Source organism: Lethenteron reissneri, chromosome 28, assembly GCF_015708825.2.
Source record: "Lethenteron reissneri isolate LAM-NWPU_2019-01 chromosome 28, ASM1570882v1, whole genome shotgun sequence".
Lineage (NCBI taxonomy): Eukaryota > Metazoa > Chordata > Hyperoartia > Petromyzontiformes > Petromyzontidae > Lethenteron > Lethenteron reissneri.
Genome location: NC_083806.1, coordinates 9,856,731 through 9,879,520, shown reverse-complemented (window position 1 = coordinate 9,879,520; position 22,790 = coordinate 9,856,731). Strand labels below are relative to the sequence as shown.

The window sequence follows — 22,790 nt, the reverse complement described above, 5'->3', positions numbered from 1 at the left end:
CCCCCCTCCCCAACCCGCCCAACCTGGACTCAATAGAAAATTGTCTGTGCCATGGTGTCGACATGCGGAGGGGTCCATCTGTTTGGCAGGGTTCGGTCGTTGTCTTCCTTGAGGTTTAGCACTACCTGAGTGTGTGTGTGTGTTTGTGTGTGTGCGACTGCGCACGCTTGTGCGTGGTGAGCGGTAGTGTGGCGGTTAGCGCGCTGCGCTATGAACCCGGCGCCCCGAGTTCGATTCCCGGCGCCCCGAGTTCAATTCCCGTTCGCGGCCAACACCAGTGACGAATATCTGAACCGGTCCTGGGCCCCTCCCCTAGGTCTATTCGGTCTCAAATGAGTACTTGATGCGGTGTGTAAACCACATCGCTACTGAGGAGACAAAGGCCGGTCGGGCGTGGTGCTGGCCCACCCACCCCCTCGTGTGCCGTTCCGGCCTTCATAGGCGCTCGCTAACAGCACTTGCCCCAACAGTATGTTAAGGCCATATGGGAGATCTTTTGTCTTTGCATGCCGTGCAGGCTGCGTTCATTGGTGATGTGAACAAAGCATTGTTGCTTTCATCCGAGCGGTGATGTTATTGAGGTTGAATTCCTAGCCGTGCACAGCAGCGCACACCGACACAGCACTAATGCGCGCCGCTCTACTGGACAGGTAATATTTGGTTCCGTGTGTCAGCAGCAGCTTCTGACACGTCTGGATCGGCTCTGGCTCCGCTACCCGTGGGTGTCCCCGTGACATTTGTAATAGGCACATGCCAGCAGTACTTGGCACGCAGGCATACGATGGCTAAGAGGGGGTATCTCGAGATAACTGTGCATGCATTTAAGTACTGTACGTTCTTGGAGTGGTGCCCATGTTTACTGTGCAAGTGAGCACGTGTAGCAGCACTGTGGTTTGGGTATCTCCTAGGTCGGCTCAGCCTTTAAATGAGTAACTGTTGCGGTGTAAAACATCAGCACCGGGGAGACGGAGGTGGCCGAGTGTGATGTTGGCCACCCCACCTCTTCGTGGTGCTGTGCCGGCCTTCATCGGTGCTCCCAAATAACACCCCAGCAGTCTGTTAAAGGTCACATTGGGGGGGGGGGATCTGCGTGTTTGTTGTGTGCTCAACGGCACTGCAGTGGATTGCGCACAATGCATTCTGAAGCCGGTGCACTCGCTTCAATTCCCGGTCATTTGATATCGTTTGTGGAAAGTGGCATCTGCACCTGTCATGGTCATCCCTCTGGGGAACCTCGGCCTCGAGTGAGTACTTTGTGCAATGCGTAAGACACGAGCACTGGGAAAGACCAAGGTACGGAATTGTGTTTTTCGGCCGCAATCGCCCCCTCCGTGTCCCAGGCCAGCTCGCAGCGTTTTCCCTAAGAGTCTGCAAGGCGGCTGAATTTGGGATAGTTGCCAGCTGATTTGTTTGGTTTAGTGTTGTGTCCATCAACCTGAATACAAACGCCATATTGTCCCTGTCGATGTGCATTCGTGATTTTGTTTTGTTGGCATGGAAGGACATTGCCGGCCAAATATGGACAAATGTCGAAGCCATGCAAAACTAAACACCTTTGCACTGAGCTGGAGGGCAGTATTTGGGTCAAATAGCTGTGGGGAGGGGGGGGATTATGAAGTGATATTTCTCTAAACATACAAAGGGGCGTAATCCCTTATTTTCTTATCATTATCATGGTTACACAAATTCAGGAAATCCTCACCGAGTCTTTTTTTTCTTTCCCTCCAAACGTCCTAGGTTTTTCGCTGTGTTGGGGGGGTGACAGTCGCTTCGTTTCCCGATCGAGTAACGTTGCGAGTAATCCTTGACGATTTAAAGCTTTCGTGACTGCAGGGATTCATCTTCTTGGTTCTTTCGGTAAAGTCACGTAGAAGGGAAATAATAAAAATAAAACATAATAAAATAATTCTCACGACGTTTCGGCCACAACGCAAGCAGCCGTCCTCAGGTGAAGAACAGGTCTGTCGGAAAGACAGTGTCTGAATGAACACCACCAGGCTTGGCAGCGTATATTTAAGCTTTTGTCGAGGCGCTCTTCCCCCTCCAACCCAGCTTAAATGTTTCTTTTTGTTTGCATTTTGACTGCTTGTGTTGTGGTTATTGCAAACATGATCCCTTGTATAAAAGTGTTAGTTTTGTACTAGTTGAAAGGGTAAAAACCTATTACTATATTTTGCCACTGATAAAGAAGGTCTCATATTGTTGTGAGAATTGTTCTTCAACTTACCGGTGAGCTGAAACGAGATAACACTTTCAGAATCTGTATTTATCCTGGAGGAATCCGATGACCTCTGGAGCTCTCTCCGTCACGGATGTCCAATAGGGGGGGGCGGGTCAACAAGTTACATACTTTGTGCGTTGAACGCTTGTACGCCGCGTGACATTTGCATTTGTTCAGCTGTGTTTGCTGGTGGAGGGTCGTGATGGCCCATATTTGGCCAGAACATAATTTGACCTAAAGCCAAAAATCAACGATGAGTCAAATCATCGACACATTTCATGTATAACATATATCTAAATCTGAATAAAAAGTATTCCGTAAATCACTTGACATGTGTGTCACCACCCCCACGGGTGCAACGTTTATATCGGTCACAACGCCTGTGGGTGTGTGACAATGGACCACCACAAAATCTATTCTTTGTCGCTCTTTTGTCTGTATTGTTTGTGTATATATTCTTTGCCTCTTTTTTTGCGCTGCCTCTTGTTTTCTGTCTCAATCGTTACCCGAGCCCTCGGGTGCATTTGCACATTATTTGCATCAACTTTGCATGAATCGTAAATAATAGATTCGTTTATCTTCCATATGTGTGTCATGAATATAATTATCTATTTTAATCAAATAATTGATGCATTGTTGTTTCATGTCAGTTTTGTCTCACGTGTCCATTCTAATGCCGAGCTATTAACATTTTAGTCAGCCATTTGCATTTTGCATTGTAATTTGATTATCATGCAATTAACGAGGAGGTAGCTTAACCTCTGATTGCAATTATCCCATAGAAAGATTTTTTTTTAGCAGTGTGAATATTAAGTTTCACATTTTGTATTTGACTTAAACACGAATATCTTAGAAAGATGAATATTTTTACCGCGATCTTCTTTGCAAATAATTTTGTATCTCAGTGGGCTGTTACGGTATTGAATTATCATACGCAACTGTACATGCATTGTGTTTATTATCTATGAGCAAGCTTGCAGTAAAAATATGATTTAAGAAATCCAATCCAATTTGGATTGAAATGGCGTGCAAACGCAACTAAATTTCAAGACGCCGTGTGAAAATGGAGAGTACGTGTGACACTGTACGGCGTGTGAAATGTCATCTGCCATCGCTGCGTCCGCTGCTGACGTGTGATCGCCGTGCATCTGCATTTATTTATTGAGATTTTATTTGCCAATTTGATCTCCTGCATGGGGGGGGGGAGGGGGTGCACGTCCAAGTCGACGCGTCGCTCGCAGCGGGGGTAGCGTCCGAGCCACGCGGGGGGTCACGTCACCACCGATCAAGCAGACCGGCAGAGGCTACGCGCACGCTCACACGCTCACATGCGCGCGCGTGACGTTTCGTGAAAATGACAGCGCGCAGACATCGGCGAAATGGATGCGTTTTTGCACGTGTGCGCTCATGCGCGCGCATGTGTGTGTGTGTGTGCAGACTCGGCCGTGCGCGTTCATCTGTTTATACTTGTGTACGCCTGTGCGTGCGATATCCAGGCATCTGCAGTTCACCATGGGAGTCCATTTTACCATAGAATATCAGTTGACCATGGAAGTCCAGTTTACAAGTCTAGTTTAATATGGGAGTCTAGTTTACCATAGAAGTGGCCACTAGGGAGGTTTGTGTGTGAGTGTGTGCGTATATGTACGCACTAACAGCACTTGCCCCTACAGTCTGTCAAGGCTATACGGGGGATCTTTGTATATGTATGTACGTACGTGTGCGAAGCAGTAGCCGTAGTGTCAGCGCACTGCCATATAAACCCGGCAACCAGAGTTCGATTCTCGCTCGCAGTGAACATCGGTGATATGTGAACCGATCGTGGGCCTCCCCTAGGTCGACTGAGCCTAAAATGTGCAGTGTGTAATAAGCATCACCACCGTGGAGACAAAGGTGGCTGGACATGGTGCTCGCCTCCTCACCCCATTGTGTGCTGTTCCAGCCTTCATTGGCTCTCGCGAACAGCACTTATCCCACAAGTGTGAGTTGGCTACACAGGGGCATCTTTCCCTCTGCTCTGCTTGTGTCTGCACAGGTGCGTCCACGCCAGAGCGGGATCTGTGCCGTGCTGCCTCCCTCATGCATTCCGAGTTCCGACGTTCTCCAGCCATCACGGAGATAACACTCAGGTAGTCGGTGGGGCATTGTGCTCTGGGGTTGCGTGAAGCTCATGCCACTGAACTGGCATTAAGAACTGGTTTGGGCAGCTAGCCCGAGCAGTTATAAATGTTCGGAAGAAATCGCGAGTTACTCTACCAAAAACATAAAATGGTTTGTCGCTCAAACACAAGTGTAGGATGGTGCTAGTCTCCTTTTTCACACTGAGGCAGTGGCGGAAATTCCACATCCCTGTGCCCGGGGCAAGTATATTCATATGGCAGCAACTGTGCGATGGGGTAAAATATGGGTACTCCTACCTCTTCCAAGACGTCTGGCCAGTGTGGAAGAGTGGGTCACTATCCCTTCGCGAGCTCCCTCTAGTGGAGACCCTTCTGCCAGCAGTGGCCGAGACCAAGTCATTACAGGGCCGCGCCTTCATCTTCACGCGCTGCCATTAGAACGAAACGTTAAACGCTGCACGCCCCCACCCCTCTCCCGGTTGGGCGCGCTGTGACCCAGGAGCAGCACGGCGTGCGTGTACGGCGCCCAGACGCCGGCGCAGGAGGTGTTCTTCCAGGTGAGCCCGTCCCAGCGGAGCGGCATGGTCGGGCCCGGTTTCGCAGACGGCACCTACCGGCTCCCGGGCGCCGCTCGCTCCAAACTGCAGCAGCACGGCATCAACCTGCCCTGACGACACGTGGGCCCCCAAAGCGGCGCCGGAGCCCCTCGCCGCTCTCGCCACCACTGCCAACAAATAATACCGGCGCCCACCACTCTCACCGCCACCGGCACCGCTGCCAACAAATAACACCGGCGCCCACCCACTCTCACCACCAGCACCGCTGACAACAAATAACACCAGCGCCGTCGACAGCATCGGCATCAACACCATAACCACCACTAGCAGCAGTACGTCCTGCACTACAAACCGCAACACACTACTAACCACTAACACCAGCACTTCCAGTGCCACAACCAATTCCACATCAGCATCACAATAATAACCAAAGCCAGCACTTTCTTGGTTCTTTCGGTAAAGTCACGTAGAATGGAAATAATAAAATAATAAAAAATTTACATAATAACATTTTATTATGTTTTATATATTTTTTCTTTTATTATTTCCATTCTACGTGACTTTACCGAAAGAACCAAGAAGATGAATCCCTGCAGTCACGAAAGCTTTAAATCGAAATTTAAAGCCAGCACTAATAGCACCACCAGTACCTCGTGCGCTACCAACCACCTAATGAGGGCTACCAATACCATCAGCACTACCACAACCTCCACCATCGGCAGCACCACTAGCACTACTATCTCCTGCACTACCGACCACAAGCAGCACCACCAGCACTTGCAACAACTAACACGAGCACGACCTCTGCCATCGGCATCAACACCACCACTAGCACCACCGATTAACAGCACCACAACATCTAGCAACAACATCAACACTCCCGGCATTATCGGCAACACAACTACCAGCACCACAGCTACCTGACGAGTGTTGCCCAAGAGCAACCATCCCCAACAGTAAGCACAAAGCAGGGATTGGAACATCTGGTCATTGCAGCCAACATTTTCGGTATCTTATGACCAAATGATTATGAACGGGACGATTCAGAATCTGGTTTAATATTTTGAGCCACGTTCTGAACTATCACAGCATCCATAATATGCGCACTGTAGCTTGACCATGTGGGCCACGTAGCCAAAGCCAGCAAGGTGCTAAGCAGGAGGCGTGAGAGGAGTTGAGCTGCAGTGAGGTCTCAAGAAGTGAGAGATTTGTGCGTATGCATTTAGATCGGCCTCGACAGAATATAGCTTCCCGTTTGTGTTGTAACAAAGTTATCGATTCAGTATTAAATGGTGCACTTTTGTTGAATTGAAATTGTTGCAGTGCCGGATGAAGCTAGTGCGTGGCCTGTAGGAAATGTTATAAATGAAGGGGCCCTAAATAAAAATAAAACATTAAAACACAGATTTTTAACTTGCATAGTAAAGTAATTGTATTGTTTCATTTGCTGTACAGCCAGATAATATGACAAATCGCTAACCTTAAACACCCAGTCGCTCATAAAAGTTGAAGGCAGTATAGTACCATCGTAATAGAGCAAGTGCAGAATCACTGAACCGGAATTGATAGCTTGAAAGCATTTATAGCGCTGGGCCCTTGAAAGTTTGGGGCCCGTAGCTACTACTTATGCAGCTACTACTTATGCAGCTACTACACGTGTTGCTACTACACGTGTTGTAGCTACTACACGTGTTGTAGCTACTACACGTGTTGTAGCTACTACACGTGTTGTAGCTACTACACGTGTTGTAGCTAGCTACTTTTGCAACTAGGATAATCTGGCACTGAATTGTTGGCATGAGGTTTTTCGGAAAACTATTAAAATCACCAAAAACTCTCTCCTTAATTTAGCTTTGCCCCCCCCTCATTGGAGGACTCTCTGGGAATTGCGCCCGAATGTGTTGCCCATCGGGCTCCTCCAGGTGTGAGAGCAGGAAAATCCGATCGATCAACCTCGAGCAGTCGACCAGGAATATGCCGCTTTGCGCGAACTAAACCTGGAGTGCAGAGAGACCTTTGTTTTCTTTTTGTTACAATACCGCCTCACGGTGTGCTCGGGGAACACGCGTACGTAAATCGTTTCTTCTCAGGATTTTTCTCTTTCGGAAAGTTGTGTTTCATTGATTTGTAACTCGCCATCGATACGAGTCACCTGTACGCATGTGCAACAGTGCCGTCAGTAACGCTCAAGGCAGAGGTTAATGTTAGTGTTCATAGCATATGTAAAATAATGTTGTGACTTTGTATAACCATGACGATCATTGTTCAAGCACTGTATATGTAAGCTGTATATATGAGATGCGTGGCCATAGACATTGCTAATGTTGTGTGATATTTAACACGTAGGCTTTCGCGACCAATAGTATCCATAATACAGGGTTTTTGGGTTAGATCGCGTAACTATAAATGTGTCGTTAAACCCGCCACCACACGACACAGCCAATTAGTAATGTTTGTCACGTAAACAGAACATGCCAATTTGTTACTAGTACAGCACACCGATGTGTTGGAGAGTAAACCCACAACATTTACAATTCGAGTACAGTGGCATTTCGGGTTTAATGACACATTTATATTCAAGCGATCTCGCCCAAATTACTCTTATTGTGTGATATGTGTTTCCCTGTCTTTGTTTACACCGTCCACCACCATTCACTTTGGGGGGTAAAACAGCAGAATGTGTGAACACCACCTCTATACACACTTAAAAGCTACCCCGGCAGCCTTTGCTGCACGAGTGTCAGGCGACTGGCACGAGTTCACGCACAGCACTTTGTCTTAGCACCGTTGAGAGGAAATACCCCTAAATGCGTTCAAAGGTACGTCATCAAACATTGTTGTTAACGTTTAAATATGAATAATAATAATCAGGCACTTATGGGTCACTGTCCGGTGTAAGGTTATTGTGTCGGAGTGAGGGGGGGCGCTGAATGGTGTTGAAACAAATGTAATCTTTAACCCTCGGTCTCTCTTGATAATAATTTGGAACAAACGGTACCGATCGGGGGTTATTGCACCAGCCAGCCAGACTCCAGTCTGTGTGAGATCGGTATAGCCTGGGTTTTGTCACTTGCAAAAGTCACTTGTAAATCACCGAGATTCCACGAATGATTTGGAAACAATAACTTATTAAAATCAATGTTTTTAAAAACTTCCCATATTCCCAATGCGTAGTTGGTGTTCTTTAACATCACACTGTCGCCAATATGATTTATCAACGTGGGTTCCACAGTTGCATCCTGATTCGAGCCGTCTGATTGGATTGGAATTGTCATGTGCAGCGTATTTATTCGCTAGTCTTGAGCACTGTATGATACATGCAGGATATACACATTTCCTTATTCATTCTTTTAATTTTCAAAACAATCTTAATTGATGAGCCGGTACTTCTTTGAGCAAAAAAAGGTGATTCAAAACAGTGAATTTGGTTTGTCAAGACACCAGAATTGCTCACGGGCCATCAAAGGGGGACCCCCCACCATTTGTGGATGTCTCATTAAAACTCGATCGCATTCAAGTGTGGCAAGTGAAAAAACCTAGGCCATGCTGCCTTCGCAACGAATAAAACGTGGAAAATGTATGATTAAAAGAATGACCAAAGTCTACCGCAGCTAAGTTTTGTGAGTTCATGCTGGTGTATTGTCGTGGTAAAAGGCAGCAGCAGCAGCAGCCCTTTGCTCTGCACGCTGGACATTAGGAGAGCTTTGTAACCGGCGTGCTGTGAGAAAGTCCCAGGTTGTGCCTGTGGTATTTTCGGAATTATCGGGGTGAAAATATCTCTGTTTGCAAACTGGGACAGACGGACCTCTCTGTGCCGTTCAGTGGCCTATCCAGCCACCCCCACCCCTCGCCTCCCACCGTCTCTGCGCACTCCACTGGTCACGGCGCAGTACGGCAGGAGACAGCCGTTAAGCGCCCACCACCGGCCCTCTCGACACCCATCCAGGCCCACCGCAGTGATTGTTTTTTGGTTTGGTACGCCGCAAAGATCGAGATAGCTGGAAAGTGTGCCCTGGAATGAAAAAGGTTGAGAGAGGTGCCGATTATCGTGGGGGGGGGGGGGGGGGCTTGGTTTGAGGCAGGGGTCAACGGCTCTGGATTTTGTGAGCTCCGTGCCTAGAGTACTGATTTTCATTGGTCTGGTGGAAAGTTATCTGGTATGTGGTGAACATCAGTTCAACGCTACGAAGGGTTGCAAACACAAAGATGGTTCAAGTTTGATGCCGATTAAACGGGTTGGGGGAGGGCAAGAACACGTGCGTGTGGAAATGATATTTTTAGATGCAGGTTTACGTCACTTTATGCGGGAGTAGATTCATTTCAAGAAAATGGCGAACAAAGGAAAACCTCACGACATTGCTGCCTGCTGAGTAGCAAATACAGAGCACACACACAATGGCGTTTCCATGTCCAGCCGCGTACGAAGGAATTCAAACCGCATGAAGCTAGTTTTTGGTAGAAATGGGTTCGATGCATTCACGTGAAATTGCACAAATCGATCCTGCAACAAAGTGAAGGAAAACCTCAATTTGAGGAACGAGGAATGGCTCATGAACACGAAAGTGTGTCCCCAACCCGTGGAAGAGAACCACTGGAACTGGTGCCGTTGAGATTCCGGTTTCAAATGCCACGTTCCACCAGAAATGAAACCCGGATTTCTCTACAAAACAAAACCGACGAGGACTTCACTTGGCACACGAGCACAGATGAAGCGAGGGTTGAAATTGCTTGCATTAGAAAGCTCCTTCATGGATGTTGGGCAGATTCTAAAGTCAAGACTGTTGCCCTTAATAGAAGGCGGTCGTGGGGATTGTGAAAGGCAACCTTTGCGGTGCTGCGAGATGTAAGTAGCACAATTAAAAAATAATTGGTAAAAGTACATCTAAAATTAAGGGAAGACTAATTTGCTAAGTGGCTTTTCAAAATAGTGTTAAAGGTTACACTACGTGTGCATGCATCATTCCCTTTGCAAGTGGCCTTTCAAATCATAACCTTTGATGCAGAACACTTTCACTTGTTAATCATTTGCGTTGTTGCGTAATGCTTTTTTGCATTTAATGGTGTAATTAGAGCAATTGCTAGTGCTGTATTTGAATGTGATCGAAATACCATGAACACAGTAAAATAATTATCTGTACTTGGAAATGTTTGTCATCTATCTGTCCCTATGTCAATTATTGATGAAGAGTAGTTGCCTGAAACGTTAGCCTTTATATAACCAGGTAGGAACCCACCGAGATCTGTTAATTACACGATGCAACACAATTTTTGTTCCTGGGTAGTAAGTGTTATTTCGTAATTGCTTATGCCTAAAAAGTATAGGAAATGCCTATTATTCCCCACAAACTTTGCTTTTGTGACCAGGACAGTGATATTTTGAAATGTATCTATTTTCAATGAGAAAACGGGCGAATGGGTCTCTTCGTTCACACAGTAAAAAAAAAACATGAATCAAAATTAACATGTATTTATACTTAAGTAATACAAAATGACTACAATAGATTTAGAAGTGAGTAATTTTTCAAGAGTTATGATTATACTGTAAATCACTTTCACGAATCAGCCCCCAATGGTCGTTTCTTATCATGTTCTCGTTATACTGTCCTTGGTAGCGGCGTTCAAAGTCCAGTATATCCTGGTGGAAGCGCTCGCCTTGCTCCTCCGAGTATGGACGTGACACATTTTTTAATCCCTTATATTAAGTTTGCTTGCTTGCTTGCTTAGGACCGTGCAAATCTTTCGGTCGTTTTTTAACCCACTTCCCGTGATCCAATCGAGCTGACATTTTGCACACAGACTCGTGCGTGACAATGAATTTTCGTGAAAAAATTTTCCCAAAATTTTACCCTGTTTAGGGAAGATATATATATATATACCAATTGGTTAATGCTGGCACACAATCATCTGACCCATAGGTGGCAGCCATCTCAAGCCAGAGGACGAGAGGACTCTAGCCGCCCCGATGCCACGCATATAAAGGATTTATAGTGAAAAACTTTGTTTTTACGGGTTAATTTTTTTACTGTTTGGCCGTGTCAGGTGGTGGAGGGTTACGACACATTTATAAATAACGCGATCTGACCCAAAAACCTATATTATAGACAAAAAATCCCTGGTGGGCAGTGAGGAACTGTTGTTCCTACCTGTATTAATTCCTTAAACATGGAACAGCAAGTGGCGTCGTTGAGTTGTCTCTGTGGTGCAATTGGGTAGCGCGTTCAGCTTTTAACCACCCAGAGATGCTGTTTGAAAGTGTATTTTTATTTCACAAAGTCAATACTAGATTCGTTTTTTTGACAGCGAATGTCATTAATTTCTTAAACAGGGAACAGAAAGCAAGTTACTGCAGCTGTCTCTGTGGCGCAATTGGTTAGCGTGTTCGGCTGTTAACCGAGAGGCTGGTGGTTCAATCCCACCCAGGGACGAGGTTTCGGTTAGTTTTTTGCTTGCAAGAAAGTATTTTCTCGATTTGTTTTATAAGACAGCGAATGTCATTAATTCCTTAAACATGGAACAGCAAATGGTTTCTTGTAGCTGTCTCTGTGGCGCAATTGGTTAGCGCGTTCGGCTGTTAACCGAAAGGTTGGTGGTTCAAGCCCACCCAGGGACGAACTTTCGGAGTTTTTTGCTTGCAGAAAGCCTATTCTAGATTTGTTTTATAAGACAGCGAATATCATTAATTCCTTAAACATGGAACAGCAAGTGGCTTCTTGCAGCTGGCTCTGTCGTGCAATTGGTTCGCACATTCAGCTGTTGACCGAAAGGTTGGTAGTTGAAAGCCACCCAAGGACGAGGTTTCAGAGAGTGTTTTGCTTGGAGAAAGTCTATCTTAGATTTGTTTTTTCAACAGCGAATATCATTAATTCTTTCAACATGGAACAGCAAGTGGTTTCTTGTAGCTGTCTCTGTGGCGCAATTGGTTAGCGCGTTTGGCTGTTAACCGAAAGGTTGGTGGTTCAAGCCCACCCAGGGACGAGGTTTAAAAGTGTATTTTTTTTCTCACAAAGTCAATACGAGATTCGTTTTTTTGACAGCGAATGTCATTAATTCCTTCAAACATGGAACAGCCAAGTAGCTCCTTGTAGCTGTCTCTGTGGCGCAATTGGTTAGCGCGTTCGGCTGTTAACCGAAAGGTTGGTGGTTCAAGCCCACCCAGGGACGAACTTTCGGAGTTTTTTGCTTGCAGAAAGCCTATTCTAGATTTGTTTTATAAGACAGCGAATATCATTAATTCCTTAAACATGGAACAAGCAAGTGGCTTCTTGCAGCTGGCTCTGTCGTGCAATTGGTTCGCACATTCAGCTGTTGACCGAAAGGTTGGTAGTTGAAAGCCACCCAAGGACGAGGTTTCAGAGAGTGTTTTGCTTGGAGAAAGTCTATCTTAGATTTGTTTTTACAACAGCGAATATCATTAATTCTTTCAACATGGAACAGCAAGTGGTTTCTTGTAGCTGTCTCTGTGGCGCAATTGGTTAGCGCGTTTGGCTGTTAACCGAAAGGTTGGTGGTTCAAGCCCACCCAGGGACGAGGTTTAAAAGTGTATTTTTTTCTCACAAAGTCAATACGAGATTCGTTTTTTTGACAGCGAATGTCATTAATTCCTTCAAACATGGAACAGCCAAGTAGCTCCTTGTAGCTGTCTCTGTGGCGCAATTGGTTAGCGCGTTTGGCTGTTAACCGAAAGGTTGGTGGTTCAAGCCCACCCAGGGACGAGGTTTTATTTCACAAAGTCAATACTCGATTCGTTTTTACGACAGCGAATGTCATTAATCCTCAAAAATGGAACAGCAAGTGCTTGTAGCTGTCTCTGTGGCACAATTGGTTACCAGGTTCAGCTGTTGACCAACAAGGTTGGTGGTTGAAGCCCCCACCCAGAGCTGCTGTTTGAAAGTGTATTTTTATTTCACAAAGTCAATACTAGATTCGTTTTTACGACAGCGAATGTCATGAATTCCTTCAACATGGAACAGCAAGTCGCGTCAGTAAGCTGTCTCTGTGGCGCAATTGGTTAGCGCGTTCGGCTGTTAACCGAAAGGTTGGTGGTTCAAGCCCACCCAGGGACGAGGTTTCGGGGAGTCTTTTGCTTGCAGAAAGTCAATACTAGATTTTTTTTACAAGACTGCGAATATCATTAATTCCTTAAACATGGAACAGCAAGTGCCTTCTTGCAGCTGGCTCTGTGGTGCAATTGGTTACCAGGTTCAGCTGTTGACCAACAAGGTTGGTGGTTGAAGCCCCCACCCAGAGTTGCTGTTTGAAAGTGTATTTTTATTCCTCAAAGTCAACACGAGATTCGTTTTTAAGACAGCGAATGTCATTAATTCCTTCAACATGGAACAGCAAATGATTCTGAGTAGCTGTCTCTGTGGCGCAATTGGATAGCGTGTTCGGCTGTTAACCGAAAGGTTGGTGGTTCAAGCCCACACAGGGAGAAACTTTGGGAGGGTTTTTTTGCTTGCAGAAAGTCTCTCCTAGATTATTTTTACAAGACAGCGAATATCATTAATTCCTTGAACATGGAACAGCAAGTGGCTTCTTGCAGCTGGATCTGTGGTGCAATTGGTTCGCACGTTCAGCTGTTCACCGAAAGGTTGGTGGTTCAAACCCACCCAGAGACGCGGTTTTATTTCACAAAGTCAATACTCGATTCGTTTTTACGACAGCGAATGTCATACATTCCTTCAACATGGAACATCAATTGTTTTTTTGCAGCTTTTTGTGTGGTGCAATTGGTTCGCACGTTCAGCTGTTCACCGAAAGGTTGGTGGTTCAAACCCATCCAGGGACGAACTTTCGGATAGCTTTTTGCTTGCAGAAAGTCTTTTCTAGATTTGTTTTATAAGACAGCGAATATCATTAATTCCTTAAACATGGAACACCAAGTGGCTTCTTGCAGCTGTCTCTGTGGCGCAATTGGTTAGCGCGTTCGGCTGTTAACCGAAAGGTTGGTGGTTCAAGCCCACCCAGGGATGAACTTTTGGAGAGTTTTTTTCTTGCTGAAAGTATCTTCTAAATCTGTTTTTTAAGACAGCGAATGTCAACACGTTCCTTCGGAGTGGGCAGGTAGGAACTTGGTTGGACAGCGCATTCGTGCGATCCGTGTGACGTGGGGCAGCACGGCGCGTCACGTGGTGCTGAGCCCGCCCGAAGTGCTCTATGAAATACAAATCGAGGGCGTGGCTATGCACGACAGACAGACAAATAATCCCTGGTGGGCAGTGTGGAACTGTTGTTCCTACCTGTATTAATTCCTTAAACATGGAACAGCAAGTGGCGTCGTTGAGTTGTCTCTGTGGTGCAATTGGTTAGCGCGTTCAGCTTTTAACCACCCAGAGATGCTGTTTGAAAGTGTATTTTTATTCCTCAAAGTCAATACTAGATTATTTTTTTTGACAGCGAATGTCATTAATTCCTTAAACATGAAACAGCAAGCAATTTACTGCAGTTGTCTCTGTGGCGCAATTGGTTAGCGCGTTTGGCTGTTAACCGAAAGGTTGGTGGTTCAAGCCCACCGAGGGACGATGTTTCGGGGAGCTTTTTGCTTGTAGAAAGTCTTTTCTCGATTTGTTTTATAAGACAGCGAATATCATTAATTCCTTCAACATGGAACAGCAATTGGTTCTTTGCAGCTGGCTCTGGCGCATTTGGCCAGCGTGTTCTGCTGTGAAGTATAAAGGTTGGTGGTTCAAGCCCACCCAGTGACGTTGTTTGAAAGTGTATTTTTATTCCTCAAAGTAAACACGAGATTCGTTTTTAAGACAGCGAATGTCATTAATTTCTTCAACATGGAACAGCAAATTGCTCCTTGTAGCTGTCTCTGTGGCGCAATTGGTTAGCGCGTTCGGCTGTTAACCGAAAGGTTGGTGGTTCAAACCCACCCAGGGACGAGGTTTGAAAGTGTATTTTTATTTCACAAAGTCAATACGAGATTCGTTTTAACGACAGTTAATGTCATGAATTCCTTCAACATGGAACATCAATTGTTTTTTTGCAGCTGTCTGTGTGGTGCAATTGGTTAGCGCGTTCGGCTGTTAACCAAAAGGTTGGTGGTTCAAGCCCACCCAGGGACGGACTTTCGAAGAATTTTTGCTTGCAGAAAGTCTATTCTAGATTTGTTTTATAAGACAGCCGATATAATGAATTCCTTAAACATGGAACAGCAAGTGGCTTCTTGCAGCTGGCTCTGTTGTGCAATTGGTTTGCACATTCAGCTGTTGACCGAAAGGTTGGTAGTTGAAAACCACTCAAGGACGAGATTTCAGAGTTTTTTTGCTTGTAGAAAGTATATTCTAGATTTGTTTTACAAGACAGCGAATATCATTCATTCCTTAAACATGGAACAGCAATTGGTTCTTTGCAGCTGTCTCTGGCGCATTTGGCCAGCGTGTTATGCTGTGAAATATAAAGGTTGGTGGTTCAAGCCCACCCAGAGACGCTGTTTGAAAGTGTATTTTTATTCCTCAAAGTCAACACGAGATTCGTTTTTAAGACAGCGAATGTCATTAATTCCTTAAAGATGGAACAGCAAGTGACTGCTTGCAGCTGTCTCTGTGGCGCAATTGGTTAGCGCGTTCGGCTGTTAACCGAAAGGTTGGTGGTTCAAGCCCACCCAGGGACGAGGTTTAAAAGTGTATTTTTATTTCACAAAGTCAAAACTAGATTCGTTTTTATGACAGCGAATGTCATGAATTCCTTCAACATGGAACATCAATTGTTTTTTTTTGCAGCTGTCTGTGTGGTGCAATTGGTTAGCGCGTTCGGCTGTTAACCAAAAGGTTGATGGTTCAAGCCCACCCAGGGGTGAACTTTTGGAGAGTTTTTTTCTTGCAGAAAGTCTCTTCTAAATCTGTATTTTAAGACAGAGAATGTCAACACGTTCCTTCGGAGTGGGCAGGTAGGAACTTGGTTGGACAGCGCATTCGTGCGATACGTGGGGCAGCACGGCGCGTCACGTGGTGCTGAGCCCGCCCGAAGCGCTCTATGAAATACAAATCGAGGGCGTGGATATGCACGACAGACAGACAAATAATCCCTGGTGGGCAGTGTGGAACTGTTGTTCCCACCTGTATAACAACTGTATTGGCCCGAATCAGTCATTCTATTTTTCCGTATCTCAATGTGATGTGTTAAAAGTAGGCAAAACGACAACACACAATTGGCACATCAAACGCTCGTGCACGTGACGACATGTTTGCCTGTAGAGTAACATAATTTTAACGTCACAAATTTGGTCAGATCATCGTGGCCAAAACACTCTAAATATCAATCGGGATTCATTTTGACTGCGAAAACCCATGTAGGTGTATGCATAAATAAAGTGAGAATCAGCGCACGGAATGCATCGTTTTTTTAAACTCTAAATTGTATTTGAAAATAACACAAGTCATCCATTTGGTGAAAGGCAATGTGCATGAGTGTGCTTGAATGTGACACGATAACAACAAGTATTAGTGTAAAAGAAACATCGTAACATTTTTTTTTACTAAAAGAGCCGTCTCAAAATTTTTAACGACCAAAACCCAGGCGAATTTTTTTTACCAACTGTTCAGAACTTTGTGATAAAGTGACTAAAATTAATTGTCAGCGTAGCAAATATATTCTTAAGCAAAACAGCCAATGGCAATTAAAAAGCGAGCGTAAATGGTGCATTTCGAGGACAACTCTGGCTTTGCAATAGGTTACCAACACCGCAGCCAATATTCACTCCATCGCAGGAATATTCAAACCCCACGCCTGGCTCTGGGAAAACGTTTCCATCGCCGATGGCCTTGCTTACTGCACACCCAACGCGCATCTGAAAAAAACAGCTTTCTCCAGCGCCAGAAGTTTCACGGGGGGGGGGGGGGTTGGGTTTGTTTCCACAAAATCCGCCATGGCCAACAGGCACTTTTCCCCATGCAAAGATGATGTAAACTCTACCCCCTTGTCTTACGGAGACTAGCGTTGGTGTACGGTGTTTTTTTCTGCAATATTTTGCTGTCTTTTCTTGGATTTTCTGTTTGCACTTATTCACATATTCACTTTAAGATGTTTTTTGTTCATGTTTTTTGTTTGTTGCGGTTGCACCCGATTCAAGAGCCGAATGGCTCACAGGGCTATACCTAATAAATGAACTTGAACTACAAACAAAAAAACCACCCAGTTTAAACCAAGCTCTTGTTATTCTTGGTTCTTTCGGTAAAGAAAATTTGCTGTGGATTTCACACCTGATGATGATTGCTTGCGTTGCAGTCGAAACGTCGTGATAATTTGTATTGTTTTATATTTGTATAATTTTATTATTTCCCTTCTACGTGACTTTACCGAAAGAACCAAGAATATGAATCCCTGCAGTCACGAAAGCTTTAAATCAAAATTCAAGCTCTTGTTGTCCAGCAAAGGAGCGGGGCCGATGTTAATTTCCAAACGTCGTTTTAGGCAGTGGCCGTTCCTTTCTTTGCTAGCGCCGATTGCTCAAAAGCAATGAAGAAGAGCCATTCGCCAGAAATACGAATTTTTTTCCCCTTCTCAAGGCCACAGTGTTTCTTGTCGAATGTGTCGAGATCTTTAAAGTCAGGCGCCTCCAAAAGCCTCGCACAATACCTCCTGACCAGGGAGTGGAGAGGCGGGGAGGGGAGTTTGCTGTGACAATGCTCAGTGGTTGATATACATTATATACGATGATAAAATACGTACATGAACAAAATATATACTATATATTTAGACATATAAGCAATGTCACGTTAATGAAACTATTGTCTGTACAGACAATGAACAAACATTTGGGGACACACACACACATTCAACCCAGCTGAAGTTCTGAACCTGCCAAGGGTGCAACCTGCAGTGTAGAGGGGCAGACTGAAATTCGGTTTCGGTGCCGAAAGTTGGAAAATGGCATATTTCGGCATAGTTTCGGTTTCGGCCGAAAGTAAATTTTTTACTTTCGGTTTTGGCCGAAAGTCAGTTTTTTACTTTCGATTTTGGCCGAAAGTAAATTTTTAACTTTCGGTTTTGGCCGAAAGTCAGTTTTTTACTTTCGGTTTTGGCCGAAAGTCAATTTTTACCTTTCGGTTTTGGCCGAAAGTCAGTTTTTTACTTTCGGTTTTGGCCGAAAGTCAGTTTTTTACTTTCGGTTTTGGCCGAAAGTCAATTTTTAACTTTAGGTTTTGGCCGAAAGTCAGTTTTTTACTTTCGGTTTTGGCCGAAAGTCAATTTTTAACTTTCGATTTCGGCCGAAAGTCAATTTTTAACTTTCGATTTCGGCCGAAAGTCAGTTTTTTACTTTCGGTTTCGGTCGAAAGTCAATTTTTAACTTTCGATTTCGGCCGAAAGTCAATTTTTAACTTTCGGTTGGCTTTCGGTTTCGTCCGAAACCAGAACTTCAGTTTCGGTCGGCCTCTACTGCAGTGTAACAACCCGACTGTAAGGACTCGCACAGAGGCAGGCCCCGACTCGTTTAAAAACACCACCACCGAACCACAACAATTAATACTAAAACATAGGAAGCACTCGGGAAGGGTAAGAAGAACACTGCGGCAGCGAGGAGTTAACGCAGTTCTAGATTTGAAGCTTTCGTGACTGCAGGGATTCATACTCTTTGGTTTTTTTCGGTAAAGTCACGTAGATAAAACAATAAAATAAATGAAAACTAAATTAAATCGCGACGTTTCGGAGGCAACACAAGCCTCCCTCATCAGGTGTAAAAAAAAAAGCTGATGAGGGAGGCCTTGTGTTGCCTCCGAAAGGTCGTGATTTAATTTAGTTGTTTTCATTTATTTTATTTTATTGTTTTACCTACGTGAAGTTACGTAGAGGACGGCTGCTTGCGTTGTGGCCGAAACGTCGTGAGAATTATTTCATTGTTTTATTTTTATTATTTTATTATTTCCCTTCTACGGGACTTTACCGAAAGAACCAAGAAGATGAATCCCTGCAGTCACGAAAGCTTTAAATCGAAATTTACCTACGTGACTTTACCGAAAAAACCAAAGAGTATTTAACGTAGTGTGTGACAACCGAGCATCTGAACGACAATGAACTTTCCTCGACGGGGATGAGCGATATGGCGAGGGCTGTTCACACATCATTGGGATGGGGGGGGGGATCTCTTGCTCACAATCCGTTCTTCTCGTTTCACTCGTTACGTTTTCACGTCAAAAGAAGCGTCAACACATGCAACTTGGTGAGCGGTGAGACGGACACCGATGCATCGTGGGTAATTTGCCGTTGACGCCACTGCATTAGCATTCGGCTAAACACAAAAACAAAACGAGCGCAAATACAAAATTACTTTTTATAAATGGTGCATAAAACGTTTTTAAAGTGTGTTAAAGTTTCACCCGATGATAACAATGCCAGGATTTTGAGAGCACAGTCCTCGTGCACCTCCAACGTAGGTGTACGTGGAGCTCTCCGTAAAAATACTGCATCGTGTCCGGAGTGCGCAAGCCAAGACACACACACACACATGCGTGTGCGTGTGTAACACGTCCAATGATAGTTTTGATAATCATGAGCGGGCTTGGCTCTGGGTGAAAGGCTGAGAGTTGACAATCCACTCTCAGCAGCAGCAGGTAGCCCTCTAGCCCCAACACCACACTCTCCCACTGACACATCCTGGGGGTAGATATTGCCTTTGATGAGCAGACACACGGCGAATGTGTTTGAGTGCAGGGTTGCGCACCCGTCAATGTTTCTGCTAAAAAAAACACATTTTCAAGAGGTAACAGATCATAATGAACGTTGAACACTCAATAGACCAAATGCTAAATTCAGTCATAACAGTAAAACGGATGTCCGCTTGACTGAACATTCACATTCTAAATACGTCCGTAGCAAAAGCATTAATAACAAATAAAAGTTGATTTTTAATCTTGCATGCGTAATGGTCACTTGACGATACACGCTCCCCCATCAATGAAGACACCATTTCAGTGGCCAGAACTCGGGAAACTTAGCCAATGCATGCTTACATTTGCATTTCATTTAAAAGGGGTAAAAGCGTACGATCGGACGAGGTTCGGTGGGGGGGGGGGGGGCAGAACGCGAGGGGTAAAAGCGTCAATGGAAAACCAACAACAAGCACGGTCAGATCCCCCCACACCACACACGGGGGGGGGACGTTTTAGGTGGGAGAGAGACAGCGGTGGAGGCGGCGATGCTTTGAGGGTTGTGCCGTGGGGGGCTCGTGGGGGTGGTGATCGGTTTGTGTGTGGGAGGCTCGTGAAGGACGCTGCTGAGCGGTTGGGAGGCAGTCGCCCTCCAGCAACCTCCAGCAGCAACAACTGAGGGCAGAGGAGCGACGCTCACAAGGAGCGGAGCGCCGGGCAGGTAAAATGCAGCAAAAGCTGGCACAGTAGAGGGGTACGGCTGATGCATCTTCTGGTCATCTCAGTCGGCCAACCCATGGCACATGGGTCTGTCCCGTGACCTCCTCCTGTCAGCGAGCCTTCGACACGTCACGTGGCCTTAAAGTGCACCCGGCCTGGCACGGGCGCCGTGGTGACGTCACCGTCACTTAACAGCGAATGGCGGCTGGTGGTATTGGTGCGTGCGCGTGGATTGCCCAGGTGAGGGCATGGAGCAGAGATGTGCCAGGGGGAGAGTGTGGGGCGGTGATGCCTAGCACGACGTACAAAAGGCGCATTTAATATCAACTTAATTAGTCTTTATAGACGAGGAACTCGACCCCCCCCCCCCCCCGCATTGGCAAAATTCTCCAAGTGCCCGGCACTGGAATGGTGTTCTACAGGCGATGATCAGTGCTTGTCGGTGACCACTGTATGAATAAACGAAGCATAATTAACATTTTGTAAAGGTCGCGTAACAAACGGTTTAACATTTTTGCTTGTTCGAACACTGGCTTCATAGAAACGCAAAGCTAAATGTGGCCAAGCCACCACTCACTCTGCCACGACCTGGCCGAGCAAAAAAAAAAAAATCCTCACACGAATCAGATGCCGAGTGGCAGTAGGCGAGGCCATCAGGGTGACTGACCGTGGGGGCAATTGGCCTCTCTCGGGGACATGAGGCCACTTCGCAGTTTAAAACTAAGGACCAAGAGACATCAGGCAGGTGGCAAATATTAGAATAGATGTCGGGTCGATGCAGCCAATAATAATGTAGGTTCCTTTACCTGCGTGATCTGTTACATTGGGTAACCAAGTCAAGCACGGCGTCGGGTTTCAAGGCCCATGTCTGGAATGTGCAACTGCATTGTCCATCAAAAGAACAATGCCTTAACAAGGGTAAGTACATGAATTATTTGTCTTAAAAATGATCCCTTTTGTTGCGAAGGCCTAGTTCCGATGATATTGGTTTTATTATTTGAAGTTTACAAGAAAAAAAAAAGTCTCATTCAACCCAAGCTGTCGATACACTTCACACAACGAGCCAGGAAGGTCTGGTGACATCAGAATAAACAAAACGCATTCTGACTAAAGGGAGGTCATCATCTTGTTCTGGTGCCTGAAGCCAATGTCATATTTGGTTGGACAAGACAAAGTGGTCTCTCGTGTTTCCTGGGCTTGAGCCTTACATCAGAAATATTAACCGCGGCATCGAAGAGGCTGCGGACTTTGCTTAATGCAATCTCCTCGAGATTTGGCGTTAAGCAGCTTCACGCCTGGACCGTGTGCGAGACGTCTCAAATCCTTTCCTGTGCCTTCACCTTGATAAGGAGACTCCCCGCTTACTGTAGTCCTTGAAGTAAATGCCCCCCTCTTCCTCCTCCTCCTCTAACTACATTCCGACAACACCAGAATTTTTTTAAAATTCGACAAGTGAGATGCAAACGGAGAATTACCACTCGTGAAAAAACCACGGCACCCTTTGGCAACTACAGTTGTGTTAAGGGAAGATGATCATTTGTTGAGGTGTATTTGCAAGTAAAACATCTTTTTTGATGTAGGTTTGACATCGCTTCGCCAATTGTGAATTAAAATTGCAAATTAAGTCTCCAAACATCCACCGTCCAAGGAGATGCTGGCATCTACAGACATTAACAGGTAAAATAAACTGTATCGTCCGATTGCATGAAAACTGGCCCTACAATAGTGAGGACACAAGCCACTATGCTACCCCAACATGGCACACACATGGCATGGCACACACATGCCATGGCACACAAACATGCTGTCCAGTCTGGTTTGTTTCTTTTCTGACATTTTGTTTCACTGTAAGGATGACCTGCAGGTCACCGGCAGACAGGTGGATGCGATGCCTGTGTGCGTTTAGATTCAATGTGCATGGATAGGAAAGTAACGGAAAAAAATCTATCGGCCGTCTGTACTAATATTTTTGCTAAGGTACGGACACTCTCTGCCTCCATACATGACAAGCTCCAACATGCCTCTTTTTAAAAATTTACTTTTAGCTTTGGGGAATATGTAATTTATTACAGCCGATTAACTAAAATATTAACTTTCATCACCAGCATTAACTTCACTATTAAAATTGTTTCAGTAGATTATAATTCGTGTTTTGCTTCAATTTATTTTGAAATCATGCTGCAAAATTATGTCTTGAAGGCTCCTACAAAGAGAATGACTTCAAATACTTTACCCATAATGGGACCCGTGCAAAAATGCTGGTATATAGTTTGCTTCATGTCGAGAGCAGGTGTGTGTGGGTGGGGGGGTTAACGGATGATAATGGGTGGTGGTGGACAGTCCACACGTGGAGATGGTGTTGCAGGCCACCTTACAATGCCTGCTGCCCTCCTAGCCGGAGCATTTTGTTGCGAAGAGTGCACGACAGCTGGTTAAGCAGTTCACGATGTTGCCCGTCTATCCAGTACATATCAACCGCCACGTCGCCACTACGGCCATGGCCGCCGCCGCCGCCACCGCCCGCAGGCGTCATCCTGCACTCATCCCGCACAACCACCTGGCATTTGAGCACGAATCCACC

The 22,790-nt window shown here is 45.5% G+C and overlaps 2 protein-coding genes and 10 non-coding genes across 13 annotated transcripts in view; 11 read left to right on the top strand and 1 right to left on the bottom strand.

The window, feature by feature from the left end:
- HPS4 (HPS4 biogenesis of lysosomal organelles complex 3 subunit 2) overlaps window positions 1–5,333 on the top strand; it is a 55,746-nt gene extending 50,413 nt beyond the window's left edge. For both annotated transcript variants that reach the window (XM_061562081.1, XM_061562080.1), the window contains exons 13-14: window positions 4,257–4,350; window positions 4,841–5,333. In XM_061562081.1, the coding sequence (XP_061418065.1) occupies window positions 4,257–4,350; window positions 4,841–5,012 (266 nt within the window). In that variant the 3' untranslated portion in view covers window positions 5,013–5,333. The remainder of the gene's footprint in view (window positions 1–4,256; window positions 4,351–4,840) is intronic.
- Window positions 5,334–11,249: 5,916 nt separating this feature from the next.
- TRNAN-GUU (transfer RNA asparagine (anticodon GUU)) lies at window positions 11,250–11,323 on the top strand. Its single transcript has one exon. It is a non-coding gene; the product is annotated as a tRNA-Asn (tRNA).
- A 111-nt stretch (window positions 11,324–11,434) lies between these two features.
- On the top strand, window positions 11,435–11,508 carry TRNAN-GUU (transfer RNA asparagine (anticodon GUU)). The gene has a single exon. It is a non-coding gene; the product is annotated as a tRNA-Asn (tRNA).
- Window positions 11,509–11,799: 291 nt separating this feature from the next.
- On the top strand, window positions 11,800–11,873 carry TRNAN-GUU (transfer RNA asparagine (anticodon GUU)). Its single transcript has one exon. It is a non-coding gene; the product is annotated as a tRNA-Asn (tRNA).
- Window positions 11,874–11,985: 112 nt separating this feature from the next.
- TRNAN-GUU (transfer RNA asparagine (anticodon GUU)) lies at window positions 11,986–12,059 on the top strand. Its single transcript has one exon. It is a non-coding gene; the product is annotated as a tRNA-Asn (tRNA).
- A 292-nt stretch (window positions 12,060–12,351) lies between these two features.
- On the top strand, window positions 12,352–12,425 carry TRNAN-GUU (transfer RNA asparagine (anticodon GUU)). The gene has a single exon. It is a non-coding gene; the product is annotated as a tRNA-Asn (tRNA).
- A 111-nt stretch (window positions 12,426–12,536) lies between these two features.
- TRNAN-GUU (transfer RNA asparagine (anticodon GUU)) lies at window positions 12,537–12,610 on the top strand. Its single transcript has one exon. It is a non-coding gene; the product is annotated as a tRNA-Asn (tRNA).
- A 277-nt stretch (window positions 12,611–12,887) lies between these two features.
- Window positions 12,888–12,961, top strand: TRNAN-GUU (transfer RNA asparagine (anticodon GUU)). Its single transcript has one exon. It is a non-coding gene; the product is annotated as a tRNA-Asn (tRNA).
- Window positions 12,962–13,796: 835 nt separating this feature from the next.
- TRNAN-GUU (transfer RNA asparagine (anticodon GUU)) lies at window positions 13,797–13,870 on the top strand. The gene has a single exon. It is a non-coding gene; the product is annotated as a tRNA-Asn (tRNA).
- An 841-nt stretch (window positions 13,871–14,711) lies between these two features.
- TRNAN-GUU (transfer RNA asparagine (anticodon GUU)) lies at window positions 14,712–14,785 on the top strand. Its single transcript has one exon. It is a non-coding gene; the product is annotated as a tRNA-Asn (tRNA).
- A 657-nt stretch (window positions 14,786–15,442) lies between these two features.
- Window positions 15,443–15,516, top strand: TRNAN-GUU (transfer RNA asparagine (anticodon GUU)). Its single transcript has one exon. It is a non-coding gene; the product is annotated as a tRNA-Asn (tRNA).
- A 3,121-nt stretch (window positions 15,517–18,637) lies between these two features.
- Window positions 18,638–22,790, bottom strand: part of METTL16 (methyltransferase 16, RNA N6-adenosine) — a 54,188-nt gene continuing 50,035 nt past the window's right edge. Inside the window, 1 exon segment of the mRNA XM_061562079.1 lies at window positions 18,638–22,790. Coding sequence (XP_061418063.1) covers window positions 22,581–22,790 — 210 coding nt within the window. The 3' untranslated portion in view covers window positions 18,638–22,580.